Source organism: Anolis sagrei, chromosome 4, assembly GCF_037176765.1.
Source record: "Anolis sagrei isolate rAnoSag1 chromosome 4, rAnoSag1.mat, whole genome shotgun sequence".
Classification (NCBI taxonomy): Eukaryota; Metazoa; Chordata; class Lepidosauria; order Squamata; family Dactyloidae; genus Anolis; species Anolis sagrei.
In genome coordinates, this window is record NC_090024.1 from 195,025,980 (window position 1) to 195,042,516 (window position 16,537).

At 38.3% G+C, this 16,537-nt stretch overlaps 1 protein-coding gene across 1 annotated transcript in view; it reads right to left on the reverse strand.

Annotated features, from left to right (window-relative positions):
* Positions 1–4,985: 4,985 nt before the first annotated feature.
* SLC26A9 (solute carrier family 26 member 9) overlaps positions 4,986–16,537 on the reverse strand; it is a 70,436-nt gene continuing 58,884 nt past the window's right edge. The window contains exons 17-21 of the mRNA XM_060772889.2: positions 15,499–15,816; positions 14,553–14,607; positions 13,258–13,403; positions 7,257–7,334; positions 4,986–7,011 (exon numbers count right to left, since the gene is read on the reverse strand). Coding sequence (XP_060628872.2) covers positions 6,964–7,011; positions 7,257–7,334; positions 13,258–13,403; positions 14,553–14,607; positions 15,499–15,816 — 645 coding nt within the window. The 3' untranslated portion in view covers positions 4,986–6,963. The remainder of the gene's footprint in view (positions 7,012–7,256; positions 7,335–13,257; positions 13,404–14,552; positions 14,608–15,498; positions 15,817–16,537) is intronic.

Consider the following 16,537-nt stretch of genomic DNA (forward strand, 5'->3'; position numbering starts at 1 on the left):
CTTCTGACTCTCCTCATGGGAGAAATAGCTCGAGGAAGGAAAGAGATGCTCTTTCTTCCTCTGCCCCCAACTTGGGGGACAAAGGAAGAAATGGCTTGGGGAGGGAAAGGGGTGCCATTTCTCCTCTATCTATCAGCTGGGAGGCGATCAGCTGTGAGAGGAAGGAGAAAGGCTTGGGGAGGGAAGCCCTTGCTTCACCATCAGGCAGAGACTAGTGAGTTCGCTAGTCTCACCCTGATGGAGGGGCAAAGCACCTTTTGGCACACAGTTGTAATATGCCATCAAATATAATGTGCACCTCAATTTTGGCTAATCCATTAAGCTAAAAAAGATGTGAATTAGATTTGAGTAAATATGGCATATACCTTGGGAGTTTGCATGTTGCTATTGCAGTAGTCTTGAAAGATGGGATCCAAGTCTAAACATGAAATTCCTTTATGTTTCATACACACCTTATACATATTGCTTCATGCACTAATGAAAAATAGTATGCATATAATTAGCCTGAGAAGTGTTTTTTTTTTCTTTTCAGTTTTTAATGAAATAATTACCTATACCTAATGAGGTATCTTGGGAAATGGGGTTCAAATCTAAACACATTATTCATTTCTGTTTCTTATACACCTTCATGCACAAAATTAATAAAAAAAATATTGTGCACAAACTTACCACCAGGCTATGTGTATATGGAGTATGGATGAAACAAACAAATTTTGGATATTCAATTTCTACTAAAATTGTTATTGAAAAATCACAAGTGGGTTTGGCTTTAAGTCCTGCAAAAACATGATATTAAAATGGGAGGAGTAATTCCACATAGTGGAAAATTGATAAGCAACGTTACGATTCTAAGGTTGTAACTCATAATTGGGAAAGGGTTGTTGCCTTCTTTTCTAACCATGGAATTCCTTTATGCATCTGTATTAATCTGTAGGTTAAATATTCCTAGCTTGCTTAACCTTTCTTCGTAGGGCTTTTTCCAAACCATTTAGCACTTTGGTCTCCTTTCTCTAAGCCCATTCCAACATACTGATATCCTTGAACTGAAGTGCTGGGAATCCAGTACTCCAGGAGAAATCTGACCAAAGCAGAATAGACTGGTTCTGTTATTTCCCTTAATTAGTCTGAAAGAATTAAGTTGATTAATATGATTATCAGTGGAACCAGCAAAAAATTCAGACTTTGAACCTTTGAGACTAATTGAACTATCATAACCTATCTGCTAAGTGCATTCACACAGAAAGCTAGGATATTGAAGAAGAGAGAAAAAAAAATGTTCTTGAGCCTGGTGAAAAGCACTTGCAAAATCTTTAAGAAAAGAGGAGGCATATCATGGCTCATAAGTGATTTAGCCAGATGTCAGTTTAATAGTTGAATGAGTAAATTCCTGGCCATTGGGATACCTGTTGTCCAAAAACATCTGGACAAAAGTGCCATAGGCCTTCTGTAAATATAACCCAGTAGGACATGCTTCCAAAATACAGACTTGAGTGAGGTGAGAGGAAGTATGCACGTTTGAGGTGCAAACATGTAACATGTTGTGATAATCGGGTAGTGGCTGTGAATATCATTCCTTGATGCTGTTGCACATACTTGCAGCAAACTAAAGCTCAAAGAAAATAATGATGCTGGGGAAAATGGAAGGAAAAAGGAAGAGGAGCCGAACAAGGGGAAGATGTATGGATGTTATCCTTGAAGAGACTGGCTTGGCCTTGAAGGAGCTGGGGGTAGCAACGACTGACAGGGAGCTCTGGGGTGGTCTGGTCCATGAGGTCACGGAAGCAACTGAACGAATAAACAACAAAGTTATGATCTAACTTTTGTGAGAGTGGTAGAGAACAGGTATTGGGCCTCCCTAAGATTTTGTGCTTTAACATGCCTTAGGGGGACATAACATCTTTCTACATATTCACTGCCTTCACTGCGAAGCATTTCATCTTTTTTACCCATTTCAACATGTAAAGAATACTTCTATAAAGGTACAGTTCTCTCCTAGCCTACAGTTAGCACGTTTATTTTCATTGAATTACCTTGTTTAGCATAATTATGCAACCTCTATGATTCTCTATTTAGGTAGTTTTCAGTTAACTTGGAATTACATGAGTCATGGTCCCACCAAAATTTATACCATTTTGAGCATCGTTACCCTCTTATAAAGGTTACCTAAGGGACAGGCTTCATCTATTCCAGTCTTCTTGGTTTTAAGACCATTATATCTCATGCTCTGGTGTCTTGTTTTCCATGATAACAGACCTTTTGCTGAATACTAAAGACAGGGTCTGTTTGCAGTGTTTTCTGTGGAATTCCTTCTTGGGTCTAATTGGCTTCAGGCTCATCTTTATATGCACTAAAGTGTTTTCTGAAAGCCCTTTTACAATAGAAAAGCATTTTATGATTTCCTTGTTTGTTAACTTGCTTGTTCCATTTTAAGTAATAGAAAAATAAGTTTGTATTACTTTAGAGATTGCTTTGACTTTATCGTTTACTTTGCTGTTTTATTATTTGTATGGCAATTATTTACAAGCTTGTAACAACTATATTGTGGACGGTCTCAAGTAGCAGTGATGCAAGCACACCTCTCTTTTCTTTCCAAGTATGATCATCACACTTCTAGGTTTTTTTTTCTAAATCCTGTGACGAATATATTCTAATGTTTAATACTGGATACTTTATGATTCTCTGTGCTCCTGTCCACTTAACACATTTTTTCCTAAAATAAATAAACTTTGGCAGTTTCTGCAGTCATGGGTAATTTAATGTTTTCTGTTGTGTGACCCTCTACAGATGGCCATCCAGCCTCTGTTTAAAATCCTCCAAAGAAGGAGCCTCCACTACAGTCCTGGGCAGAGAGTTCCACTGCTGAACAGCTTTCACAGTTAGGAAGTTCTTCCTAATGTTCAGGTGGGATCTCCTTTTCTGTATTTTGAAGCCATTGTTCCGTGTCCTAGTCTCTAGGGCAGTAGGAAACCAGCTTGCTCCCTCCTCTCTATTACTTCCCCTCATATTTATATATGGCTGTCTTGTCTCCTCTCAGCCTTCTCTTCTGCAGGCTAAAAACACCCAGCTCTTGAAGTTGCTCCTCTTAGGGCTTGTTCTCCAGACCCTTGATCATTTTTATCATCCTCCTCTGGACACATTCCAGCTTGTCAACATCTCCCTTTAATTGCAGTGCCCAGAATTGGACACAGTATTCCAGGTGTGGTCCGACCAAAGTAGAATAGAGGGGTAGTACGACTTCCCTGGTTATAGACACTATACTCCTGTCTATGCAGGCCAAAATTTCATTGCCCTTTTAAGCTGCCATACCATATTGTTGGCTCATGTTTAACTTGTTGTCCACAAAGACTCGAATATTTTTTTTCACATATACTGCTATTGAGCTAGGCATCTCCCATTCTGTTAGGGTTCCTTGTTTGAGATCAAAACTCTGCCTTGGCAGATGGAAAGATTCAGTCTTTCCTGTGTTCCTTTGGTAATGCTTCTTAAGTTATCTGATGTGGGAGACCTTTGTGGCTTTTTTCATCCCAATGTGATGTCCTCTAACATTTGCCCACATGGGTTTCAACTGTTTCTTGAAAACTCACCGGGGACCAGCTGCCAGTGGTTCAGGGAGCAGCATCACTCAATGGACTTCCACTTTGAGTAACACTGCCTTATGGACCACTGTCTTTTAAGAACCAAAACAATGCACTGTAAATTATTTCCTGTATATCTTTTCAAATGTTTTGCTTGGAAATGCTTCTGGAGATGAAGTATGACACAGAACTAAATTAAAGAAAGTCTGCTATTGCAATCCAGGATGTGTTTACCCACTCTGAATGATTCATACAGTTTTGTTTTCATTGCAAAATGGGCACCATTTATTTGAAAGCCACAATGTAACTGAGTTATCCAGCCTACATCTCTTCCTCTTTCCCAAGATAAATCTAAGAATTTAACAAACATTTGGATTTATCTTCAAAATAATGTATTTTAAGAGTTTGAAGTTAACTACATTAAGCACACTCTCAAAATCTAATTGATATTCCACTATTTATGAGAATGCAAGATTTTGAAAAATCAGCTAATATAATTTTTGTTTCACGTTACTTTAATTATCTTGCTGTTTTACATTTTTATTTGGAAGTTACTGGAAAAAAATGATCTCTTCAAATTACATGCACACAGTGACATTTTAGTGATTTTCATACAATCTGAACTTTGAGACTTTCCTCCTCCCTTCATGTCTTGTACATCTGAAGATTTATTTTAGAAGAATTGATTCATGAGATTTAAAAATTCAGCCCATTGGGGATGCAAGAAAGAGTTTGAAGTTAACTACATTAAGCACACTCTCAAAATCTAATTGATATTCCACTATTTATGAGAATGCAAGATTTTGAAAAATCAGCTAATATAATTTTTGTTTCACGTTACTTTAATTATCTTGCTGTTTTACATTTTTATTTGGAAGTTACTGGAAAAAAATGATCTCTTCAAATTACATGCACACAGTGACATTTTAGTGATTTTCATACAATCTGAACTTTGAGACTTTCCTCCTCCCTTCATGTCTTGTACATCTGAAGATTTATTTTAGAAGAATTGATTCATGAGATTTAAAAATTCAGCCCATTGGGGATGCAAGAAAGAGTTTGAAGTTAACTACATTAAGCACACTCTCAAAATCTAATTGATATTCCACTATTTATGAGAATGCAAGATTTTGAAAAATCAGCTAATATAATTTTTGTTTCACGTTACTTTAATTATCTTGCTGTTTTACATTTTTATTTGGAAGTTACTGGAAAAAAATGATCTCTTCAAATTACATGCACACAGTGACATTTTAGTGATTTTCATACAATCTGAACTTTGAGACTTTCCTCCTCCCTTCATGTCTTGTACATCTGAAGATTTATTTTAGAAGAATTGATTCATGAGATTTAAAAATTCAGCCCATTGGGGATGCAAGAAAGTGTAACAACAGAAAACTATGCAACATCAATAGTATTTACATTCACATTTTAATATAAAAATTACAATCAGCCCTCTGTATCCACAGGTTCTACATTCACAGATTCAACCAACCATAGCTTGAAAATATTCAAGGGAAAAAAATCCAAAAAGCAAATATTGATTTTGCTGTGCACTAAGCACTCCTCTGATGTGTAGGCATACACTGTTGTAGCCTCCTGCCATTTCACAGAGCCTTATGATCTTGTTTGATTTGTTCACCATTTTACATAACGAACACCATTTTACTATGCCATTGTTCGTAATGGGACTTGAGCATCCATGGATTTAAATATTCATCGGAGTGGGGGTCCTGGAACAAAATCCCAGCAGATATCGAGGAACAATCCTACATTGCATTTACAAAATACAATTTTCAAAAGAGACTGTTCTCTAGTTATCTAGGCAGACAGGTCTGTCTTAGAGGTAGATTCTTTTCATCTGTGGCATACATGAAAGAAAATCCATTTGGTATTGAATAGATGAAAAGAGTTTAAGAAGGATTAGATAATAATCCTTACCATTATATGAATGTTGCCTAAAAGCCTAAACTGCATATGAGGTGTTGCTTTCTAGCTGAGGTGCCTGTAATATATTTTTAGTAATGAATTCAGCAGAATGAATTCTTTGGTTATTTTTTTACTGAATATGTATGGGACAGCATCAGGAAATTGATCCCTTTAGAAACTTTGTTTATTACTTAAAATGAACCAAACTCAAACCCTTTCTTAATGTTTAGTTATGCAGAAAAGGAAGTTAAAGCACTAAATATTGTGCAAGCAGCTATTCTTTGGAAATTTCTAAATAAAAAACTAGTCAAAACAATTTCTTTGGTTTAAGTGTACATCTAGTCAAATAAGCTTGATTGTTTGACTAGATGTACACTGGATGTCAAATAAGGCACTAGAGGTCAAATAAGGCAGTAAGAAGCCAGACCTCGAAACTGCTAGGCCATTAAATGTTAATCAAGATGACCAGTTGAAACATTCACACCTACTTCTAACAGACAAGAGTTCTTTCTCCCACCCTGGACATTTTCCACAGGTATATAAACCCAATTTTTCTAGTTTCCAACAGACCTCACAACCTCTGAGGCAGGCGAAACGTCAGGAAAGAATGCTTCCATACAGCCCAGAAAACTCACAACAACCCAAGCTTGATTTTGTAAGAATTCAAAGTACCATGAAAGTATCTGTTCGTGCAAGAAATTCCTATGCGAAATAATAGGTTTTTCTTCACAGGAAGATAAAGGTTCCAAAAAATGAAGAAAGGGGGCTAGTGGAAAGGCAGCACTGTCTTTAGATAGTATTTGGGTGATGTTCATGACCACTACAGATACAGAACTCATTCCAGGAAATGGCAGATAGTCATCAAATATACTGGCATACATAGTTCTCAAAAAACCCCAAGGAGGTTATATTAGCTTTCAGTGAGGAAGAGCTAGGCATCATCATCAGAAGCCTATTTACTTATAGTGTGAAGTCCATAAAGTTCAGTGCACACTTTAGAAACTGTCTGCTTTCATACCCAAATATCTCATGATAGACTCTTTATAGTCTCTCTTTTTCCTGATAAAACAAGTTTGCTGCTTGAGACCTCCTCCATATGCATATATATTACATGCATTCTCGTGGGTATATAAGCATGGCTTGAAGCACAGGATGAAGGAAATTGAACTAGTGATTGTCCTGCGACTTTTCTGCTGTTTCTGGATAGATGAAAGGTATTCCCTGAGTTCCCTCTTCTGCTGTCCATACCAACTGCTCCGATAGTCAGTTGCTCTGGTTTTGAAAGAAGAGAATGTCACATAAGAGGCCTCCATGCTTCAAAGGTACTGTTCCTCCCGTGCCAAAATGTATAAAGGCAGTTGTCCTTGAATGTTTCTGTTTTTTCAGGCACAGAAACTTTTCTTTATACATGAATGCCATGGTCAAAATGTTTGCCATCACACAATCCTTCTTCAAGAATTCACAACGCTGTTTGTGCTTCTGAATGAAAAATGCTTCCAAACATTTCCTAAAAAAATAATAATGAGGGTTTGGGTTAGAAATGAATTATTAACTGATATGACCAGGACAGAAAGTTACTAATGTGGGATCCAAATCAGACTGTAGTTCCATTGAAATAAATTAGATCTAATTTGGTTAGACATTTGCATTATTGATGTCACTCGGAATAAAGCATGATTCAGTCAGATCACACCTGTTATCTAATGAAAGGTTGAGATATTTACCCATAACCATCTTTTCCTTTTAACATACCTCTTCCAAGTTTTGAAATTCAGCACTGCTATCTTCCAGAGATTCATCAGAGACAGAGACTTCTATCTGACTTGATCGCTGTATGAAAAATAACAAAGACAGTTAGGCCAATATAGCTTGCCAATATGGTGGGCACAAGAAGGATTTTCAGCAGATGGAGTGTGTCATGTTGCAAATGCACTCTACGTTAATATACCAAAGTACTAAATGCCTCACAAGAATAGACCGTTAAACATTCTGTGTACAGCTTGGTATCCGTGAGATATCATTTCAGTTCTTAACAGTTTTAATGAGTTCAAATGGGAAAATGATGATATAGGAAATCACAAGATTTCTTTGTTTTATGTTCACCAATTTGCCAAAAGAAGGCATAGAGGGGCAGTCACTGAAAGATTTCTTAAGTTTTAGACAAACAGTAATGAATACGTTTAATACATTTGTGCAGGTACAACTGTACCAGGAGCTCCTATTTTGTTTGCTTTGCATTGAATGTTTGTTGTAGTCCTAAGTTTCAGGGACTCTGCAGATAGGTAACTTCTTTTGGCTGCAATCATAGGGCAAGCCACCTGTCAATTATAGTTAGGTTCCCTGGTCCCGCCCCCTTTTTGGGTTTTAGAGGGAATAGGCGCCATTTTGAGTTCAGTCCACACAGAGAAGCCTTTCACCCAGGACAAAACCAAGAGCTCCTGTAGAAAGCTTCGTCTTCTATGGCTTGGCCGGGGAGATATACAGCTCACAGCTTGGCCGGGGTTATACAGCCCTACAGCTTCTTTGCTGAGGGACTTCAGCCAGCCATCACCGAAACCTGAACTCCTTTTCCCCTGGAAGTCTACAAAACTCTGGTAAGGGTCACTCGCGAAAGCCAGAAGCAGTTGGTACCGGGTGCAGGGGCTCCACGCCAACAAAGGCAAAGACAGACTGCCCAGATTAGAAGTTAAGGATTTCCCCATTAGTTACAGTTATGAAGATAGTGCCTGTTCCCTGTGGACAAGATTGAGAGAGAGCCAATAGACTGTTAAGAAAGCCTTAAAGTACCCGTTTGTTTTCAATAATAAAGAACTTTGTTGAACCTTTAAGCAATCTAAAGACTCTGTTTTAAGGAAATCCAAGGGCCTTTAATCTGACGCAGCCCCGGCGTCCCGTTGGGCACACAGAATTTATGTCCTGTCTACAGTCTTATGCACAGGCCCAGCGTGCGACAGCACAACGTTTTTACATTTAATACATCTTCCTTCACAAAACACGAAAAATAACTGCCACCGCTAACTCCTTCCTGAAGCCAGAGGCCATCATTTCAGTGTGGACAATACAGCCTTATGCTTCGGGAGAGGAGGGCATGAAGAATTGCCACTGCCATGAACCCCCTCCTGATGCCCAATCTACTGTTTCAACATGGATAAAGCAGCCTCAGGCTTTAGGAGGGGGATGGGGGCAGTGACAATTTTTTGTGTTCTCCCTTCCAGAAGACTGCAGCTATAATATGTACATTGACATGGTGGCCTCTCCTGAATCCTGAGGCTGTTGTGCAAATTTGTGTAGCAGCAATTCTTTGTGCTATCATTTTCCAAGCCAGTACTTGCACATTGGCATAGCCGTAGAGCCGCCGCAAACTAGGCTCCTGTGGGAGCAAACCTTGCCAGCACGTCCCTGACGTCATGAGGCTGCGCCTCTCGCCCCGCCCCATTCTCAGCCTCTTTCTCCGTGCCAGAGTGGTTTTTCCTTTGCTAGGGCAGCATTGCCAGCGTACTCTCTCAGTTGGCAGAATTCAACTGAGAGAGTATGCTGGCAATGCTGCCCTAGCAAAGTAAAAACCACTCTGGCACGGAGAAAGAGGCTGAGAAAGGGGCAGGGCGAGAGGCGGAGTCTCATGACGTCAGGGACGTGCTGGCAAGGTTTGCTCCCGCAGGAGCCTAGTTTGCGACGGGTCTTAGGTTTTGGGAGAGATTTGACTATAACAGTTATTTGTGCCCCCCTCCCAGGCTTGAGGCTGTTGTGTGTATGTGTGTGTGCACAGCCCTGGGCTTTGGGAGGAGTTGGTTCTGGTGATACCCATCTGTCAGGCATGCATTCCTTGTGCTTCTTGGCCCATATAGGCAAAAATACAGACTGAGCCAAAGTTTGAGGAACTTAACTCCATATGCCTAGGAACCTGAGTGATGTGCATGTTCTCTCCTGGAAGGCAGGCGAAAGCCGTGGTAGGAGAATATCAAACTGAATAGCAAATAACTGAATCCGTGAATGTTAAGCCAGTGAATGTGAAGGTGATTGTATTCCTATGCAGGATGCAGGCTGGGCTTCATAGCATGTTGTTCTTGTCTCCTAATGAGCTTCATTTTGACCCACCCTCAGTGTGGAACAAGGACTTAGTCCTTTGCCCCGTATCTAAATGATAACCAGATGGCTTCACCTTCAGTAAATCTCTTAGGAGCAAATATAGTTGCTATACAACAAAGATAAGGTGTTTCATCAAGTCAGCTGAAGGCTGGGTTGACAAATCCTTTATCAAATGGAATAATGCAAATAAAGAATCTGGAGCAAGACTATCCCCATGACCTCAATAACTGAATGCAATGTTGCATTTTAAAAATGCATTCTAGTCTGTTGCATGTAGATCTGATGTGTAGCAGTGTGTTGTTTCAAGACTTTCACATGCATTTGTGTGTCTGATAAAGGCAGCAAATTGTGACTTCAAAGTCTGAATGAAGTATCATAGATTAAATATACACATATTTTCATAGTGTTTATTGACACTTTCACAGATTTAGTCCATAAATTCCTCTGTAGTGAAGTGCCATCATTATACTTGATTTTCCTTTTAATTAATTCAGGTTTGATGACAGATAAGCAGTTCTTGACTGATGGCCAATAAGAAAAAAACTTGTTCTTATAAAGGACCATCCAGGCTGATTGTCTGTGTAAATTGAAGGCACAGAACATGGTCATATAGTAAAATATCATTTACAGGCGCTTTCCTGTCCAAACATTAAAAAGCTAACTCTGAAGTCTCTTGTTTTTGCCCCAAAATGCGTCCTTTCAGTTTTGAATTACTTTTGTAACTTCTCTATATAGTATTGTTGAACTGATAGGTTCCAATGATATTATTGCACTTTTTTGGTAGAGCATTATCACTGTCGATCTTACTGGCACTTTTTAGGAAGGAAACAGGAAGAGACCATGGGTTTCAAACAGTATTTGGTAAATATTGTTTACCGAATATTGTTGACACAGCAACATTAAATGCCACATCTTGTTAGGATGTCTATTAATCCATTTGGAAGTATATTTATTTTTAAAGTTGCTCTTCTGGTACAAATAAAAAGTGGAAAGAAATACTTTCGCTTCGTTTTTGTTGGTTTGCCAGTTGCACTCTTTCCTAGGGAGGACAGATGTGACCAAAGTGCATTGTGTCTTAAATTACCTTTCATATCAGTTTGTTCTATGTGAGACTGCCTTTGAAAATTGTTTGGAGGTTATAGCTAATGCAAAATACAGCAGCCAGACTGTTGTTGGGTGTGACTTTCACAGACAAACTGTATTGGCTTCCAGTTTCTTAGACAAACTGTAACTGCATCCAATTTATTCTGAACACAATTCATGGTATTGGCTTTGACCTTTTCTTGGTCATGTGCCTTTAAATCATTTCCAACCATTGGTGACCCTATCACGGGGCTTTCTGGTACTGAGATTGTGTTACTCACCTAAGGTCACCAGTAGTTTCTATGGCTGAGTAGGGAATTGAATTCCTGAGTTGTAGTCAAACACTCAAACCACTGCACCATGCTGGCTCTTGGTTTTGACCCTCAATAGCCCCATTGCTGCCACCCTTGGGAGTCTACCAGAAATCTGGGATCTTCAGTTGTGGGTTTTTTTTTTTGCATTTCTCGCCACTTTTGATAGGATAGGCAGCTATCTATGTGATGACATGTTCTATTTGTCCCCTTTTACCGGGTTCAAAACAAGCAGCTCACACTGATATTTTGTATGGTCAACTGTTCTTAAAACCAGAACTGACTCCTCTGACTGTTTTAACTGTGCATAGTTTTGAAAACACTGGTTTTAAAAATGTTTTTATCTATTTTATATCATTTGAAGGTTCTGACTTGAGGATCCTGACAAGTTGAATGATGCATTAAATGCTTCTGATAAGGAAATAGCCTGAAACATCTTGGAATTAGAAAAAAGCGACAAAAGTCCTTTGTCTCACCCTGGTCATTCCACAGATATATAAAACCCTTTCCCCAGTTACCAAACAGACCTCACCTCTGAGGATGCTTGCCATAGATGCAGGCGAAACGTCAGGAGAAATGCCTCTAGAACATGGCCATATAGCCCGAAAAAACCCACAAGAACTTAGAAAAAAGTTGTTTGACTATTGGGAAAAGACAATTGCAGCTATAAAAACTGCCACTTCCTTACACATTTAGCCAGCCTGGATGAGCCCTAACTCAAAATTTGTTGAACCTGGAAGGTCAATTCATGCATTATTTACAGAATTTTATTGTTTTAACAGAAATAGAAAAATATATATTTTACTATTTTATAGTATATTTCTATTTTTACTGAAATAAAACAGAATCAGTAAATTTCTGATCTCTGATGATTTTACAACATAGGAATCCTGCAAGTTTGTGATGTAATCATAGTTTGGCTTGTGAAGGTTTCCATGGGAAGGGATCTTAAAAGCAGATAACCTCTGTCATGGACTATTTTCTTTGACAGCATTCCATTTAGATGAATGATGGAGATAAAGATTGCACACCCATAACATACACACACAATTGAGATATGGGGCATTTTGCATTGTTATCATTCGATAGCTTGGTGAGGGCCACTGTTTCTCATCATGATTAAACAAATAACATACTACTCATTTCAAGCACATGTCCTGCTATTGCTTGTTTCTTGCCTTCTGCGCATCTGTCATATTCAGGATTTATTTATGGTACTTGTTTCCTGCTCTTTTCCTCTTCCTAGTCTTGGTGCCTCTCACAAACGGATCTAGCACTCAGTAACCTTGATGGGAGCCCTGCTCTTTACTCTCTAATGAGCTCCAGCCCAGCAGAGCTATTCTCTCTTCAGTTTCTCTCTATTCGAAACAAGAGCAACACCATTGGACAGTTATCTCGTTAATTGTGTAGCTCCCTCTCAATATAATCAACCTCTGACTTTCTTACTGATTTTTTTCTTCTATTTTTCTTTACTTTATTCAAAGTGATGCTGTAAATTGTGACTTAGTTCTTAGCTATCTTAGATATATTTTTTAATCTTATTCAAAGGTTAAGAAATGCTTTGAACCCTTAAGCATCTGACTGCTGGTATCTCAAGTGAACACTTCCTCCATATGGGCTCCTATATGGTTATCACGGTTATCTTCAGAGGCTTTCTCTGGTTAAACCTGTCCAGAATGATGAGATAGCTGATGACTGGAAAAATGAAATCTTCTTAATGGTGCCCTTCACCCAGCTTGTGGAATTTCTGCCCAAGTGAGATTTGTGTAGTGTCCTTACATGATGTTGAAAATGACAAACCTTCCTCTTTTAGCAGACATTCAATCTTTTATTTTATCTTTGTATTTGTTGTTAAAGTTTTATTACTGGCTCTTAACTTTCAATTTTTGGGTGGATTATTTGCTTTATGGTCAAATCTGTGCTTTCATTATTTTGTTTGATATTTGTAAGACATTCCAACTGTATTTGTCAGTTAGATTATATATAAACATTCAAATAAATAGATAATTATTTTAACTTTTCCATCCAAAATATGTTTAAATCAGGCTTTCCCCATTAAACCGGACTTTGTATCTTCCTTTTTAGCACTGCTAGCAATTATAGAGCTATTGCCGGTGATATATAAGGTGGAAAAGGACAACAGTATGTTATACTAATCCAATTAACATGTTTGCCAATCTAATTACTGACTATTGCTTTAACACAAGGTCTACCAATGAAAAGGAATACATAAAAGAAGGCTGACTGAGTAAGGAGACATCAGTAATTTATACCTGGTCCAAGGCTGAGCAACGCACAGCTCTGTTGCCATTCATTGTTGCAAACAAAACAGCATCGTGGATGCTCACAAAGAGATGACTAGGCTCAAGACCTCCTTCTTCAAAGACTCCCCCTGTGCGAATGTCATCATACACTTGGGCTAAAAAAAAGGAGACAAGTACACTTGAAGCGATGGAAAGCAAGAGTTACATGTTTGAAAGTTAGTTGTGTCAGGATATTCAATGTTAAATAAATTTGCAGTAGTAAAGAATGAGAAAAAGCACATGCCTATTGGACCAGGCCTGTGCAGCACACAAATCTATATCTATAGCCCACATAACATAGGATGACACATTCGTTTACAGGCAAGTGGAGTAAGAATACAGTCCAATTGCTGCTGTTTCCATTTGAGAAAGCCGAGAGAACTAAAGAAATTGGGTTTACAGACAGCAGATAACAAGAAGTGGCATGGACAAGAGGGGGCAGTAGTATTCGTAGACCCTTTTAATAATTGTGATGCTCAATATTTTATGCCTCACTCAAAGCCCCACCATATACATGAATAATGTGATCCTCTGCATTAATTTTAGGCTATAGGGGGAAATTATACATTTCTCAAAAAGCAATGGCTAGTATTCAGTGGTGTCTTTCTTGCTTGCATTTGTAGATCCTTGTCTTGGAAGGCAGGACTTTACAACTGTACAACCTATTCTACAATAGGTTGTAGAACTGGTTGTACAACTATGTACAACCACTTCATAAGCAGTAACATGCCTAGAGACCATAACAACAACTGGGGAAAAAACCAAGGAGTATTATCTCCCAGTAGTATTATCTTTGACTTAGAGTTCAGGTTCCCAACCTTTGGTCCCCCAGGTGTTTTGGACTTTAATTCTGAGAAATCCCAGCAAGCTTTCCAGCTATTAGAAATTGTGGAAACTGAAGTTCAAAACACCTGGAGGACCAAAGGTTGGGAACCACTAACTTAGAGGAATAGCTAGAAAAGTTATTTTTGGAAAATGTTAATCACTATCAATAATTACATCTTTATTAAGTAAGAGTTATAATTCTTTAAAAACTCAAATACTAAGTTGGTTCAAAGGCAAACTGTAAAATCAGATACTGCTATGGATGGTACGACTGGTTCCATTTTTTTATACAGAAGGAAGGGGCAAAAACTCCCTGTGTTTTAAAAAGACAGGTAAAATTGCACTCAAACAATTCATGGGCAGTATTTCTAGTCCTACTTCCATTTTCTTCCCCTTTATGGGAGACAAATGGTGTTTGCTACATGGAATAAATTTCTTACCAGGTACATTTGCCAGGAAAACTTTAATCCCAATTTTTTGATAGTTGATGCACAGCTACATGATGAAACAAAAAAAAGTATTTACTTCCACATATTTTTATTTACTTCCAATAAAAAATAAGAGAACATTAATGCAGAAAACACAGCAAATTCTAGACATTTTATGCCAAGATAATTATTTCCAGTGTTAGAATGTGGACAGAAGACAGTAAGCTTGAGGATATAGATAGTCCCAGATTTTTTTAAAAAATAGATGTTATTCCTGGAATGTATAATCCCAACTCCAACAAATGGACAACAATGGGAGGAACAAAGCCCCCAATGTTTAGAGAAAAGGGGTGTTTTAAAATAAAAGTGATATTATAAGCAATGTCATAAAATATTGGATTCAGGGAAATCATACTATAGTACTACAGTCAGATAACTATAATTCTGAAGCAGAATAGAAGCCCCAGCATCTTCTTCTTCCTCCTCATCTTTCTCCACAGCCTCAGGAGGGAAAGTGAAGGAGGAAGGAAGGCAAGGAGGGAGGGAGGGAAGGCGAGGAGGAGGGCCATGCAGGGAAAACCGCAGAACAGTGAGTCCACGGTAAGCGAACTGAGAAGGAGCATGGGAACACTATATATGTAATTTCTTTCCAGCCTGATTTGTCACATCACAAAATCTTTCCTGACTACTGATTTGCATTCTTAAAAGTTTGCAATTTATTTTGATTGCTTAAATACCCAACTCTCTGAAGCATCCTCATCATCGGCTATCACTTATAGTCGGGTATGATTGTCTTCGAAGGGTAGAGCAAGCTCAACTCAAGCTTTTACCTATCACTGCTCCTCTTTGAAACTACAGATCATTTAATGGAACTTGGTGGGATATTTTAAGAACCACCTCTTCAAATAGCAATTTAAGGCGATACAAAAGATGAATGGAGCCATTAAGAATGACCTACCTTTCCCAAAGCCTTTGTCCCCATCAGGTCTACAAAGCAGACACCACTCATATCCAAAATGATTGTGTGGAAGTTGACAAATGGAGGTGCTGTAATTATAGGATCAACATTTGAGGCTGGGATAACACTGAGGACACTGCTTCGATGACTAGGAGTGCTTTGTTGTTCACAAGGGGCATTAGCCTGCCTTGCAGCATTCATAGCTGGGTTGAAGGCAATAAATGAGATGCTATTTCCATTAGAAGCTGTCTGGTTGTTGTTTGTGTCTGTTGGAGAATTGCTCTCAAAGTCCTTCTGGAGCTCTTGCAGAGACATAGTCTTTAGGAAAAGAAAGGATACTACATTCAGAATAAACTTATATTTATTTTATTGATTAGATGCACATAACCACACTTCCACCACTCCTGGAATCTGAAATGGTTGGCAGAGTATCCTAAAATACTATAAAATAATAATGACAAATAAAAAGCAAGGCTATGACATAAAATTATACAATTCTTTTAAAATGTTACAAATTGTATGTAATACAGTTGGCCCTCTGCATTTGTGGGTCTGACTTTTGCAGATTTGATTAAAATGTTCTCTTTAAGAATCTCTAGGTCCTCTAGTACAACTCTATGATCAGCTTCTCCCTATCATAGAGAAGATCATAAGAAAAAGGGAGAAGAGATGTAATCCCCTTGTTATTTTGGTCCAGAAATTCCAGTTTCTAGCACACTTGTATATTTATTTGACATTTTTCATTTCAGAATCCAGCATTGGGTTTTGAACAGAGAAACAATGAATGGAGCAGTTTTCAAAGAGAAGCTGTGTTTGTTCATTATAAAAAGGAGGATGAATCTAATGGCATTTTGAAAACAGATTTATTTCAGCATCACCTTTCATGGATATCATCATCATCATCATCATCATCATCATCATCATCATCAGATTGACACAGTTGGAAAATATCTAACCTAGCCAGTGTTTTAATCTGAAATATAAATTTGCAAACCGGAAAACTGGTTTGAACCCTATTATTAGTCCCCAACTAAAGTAA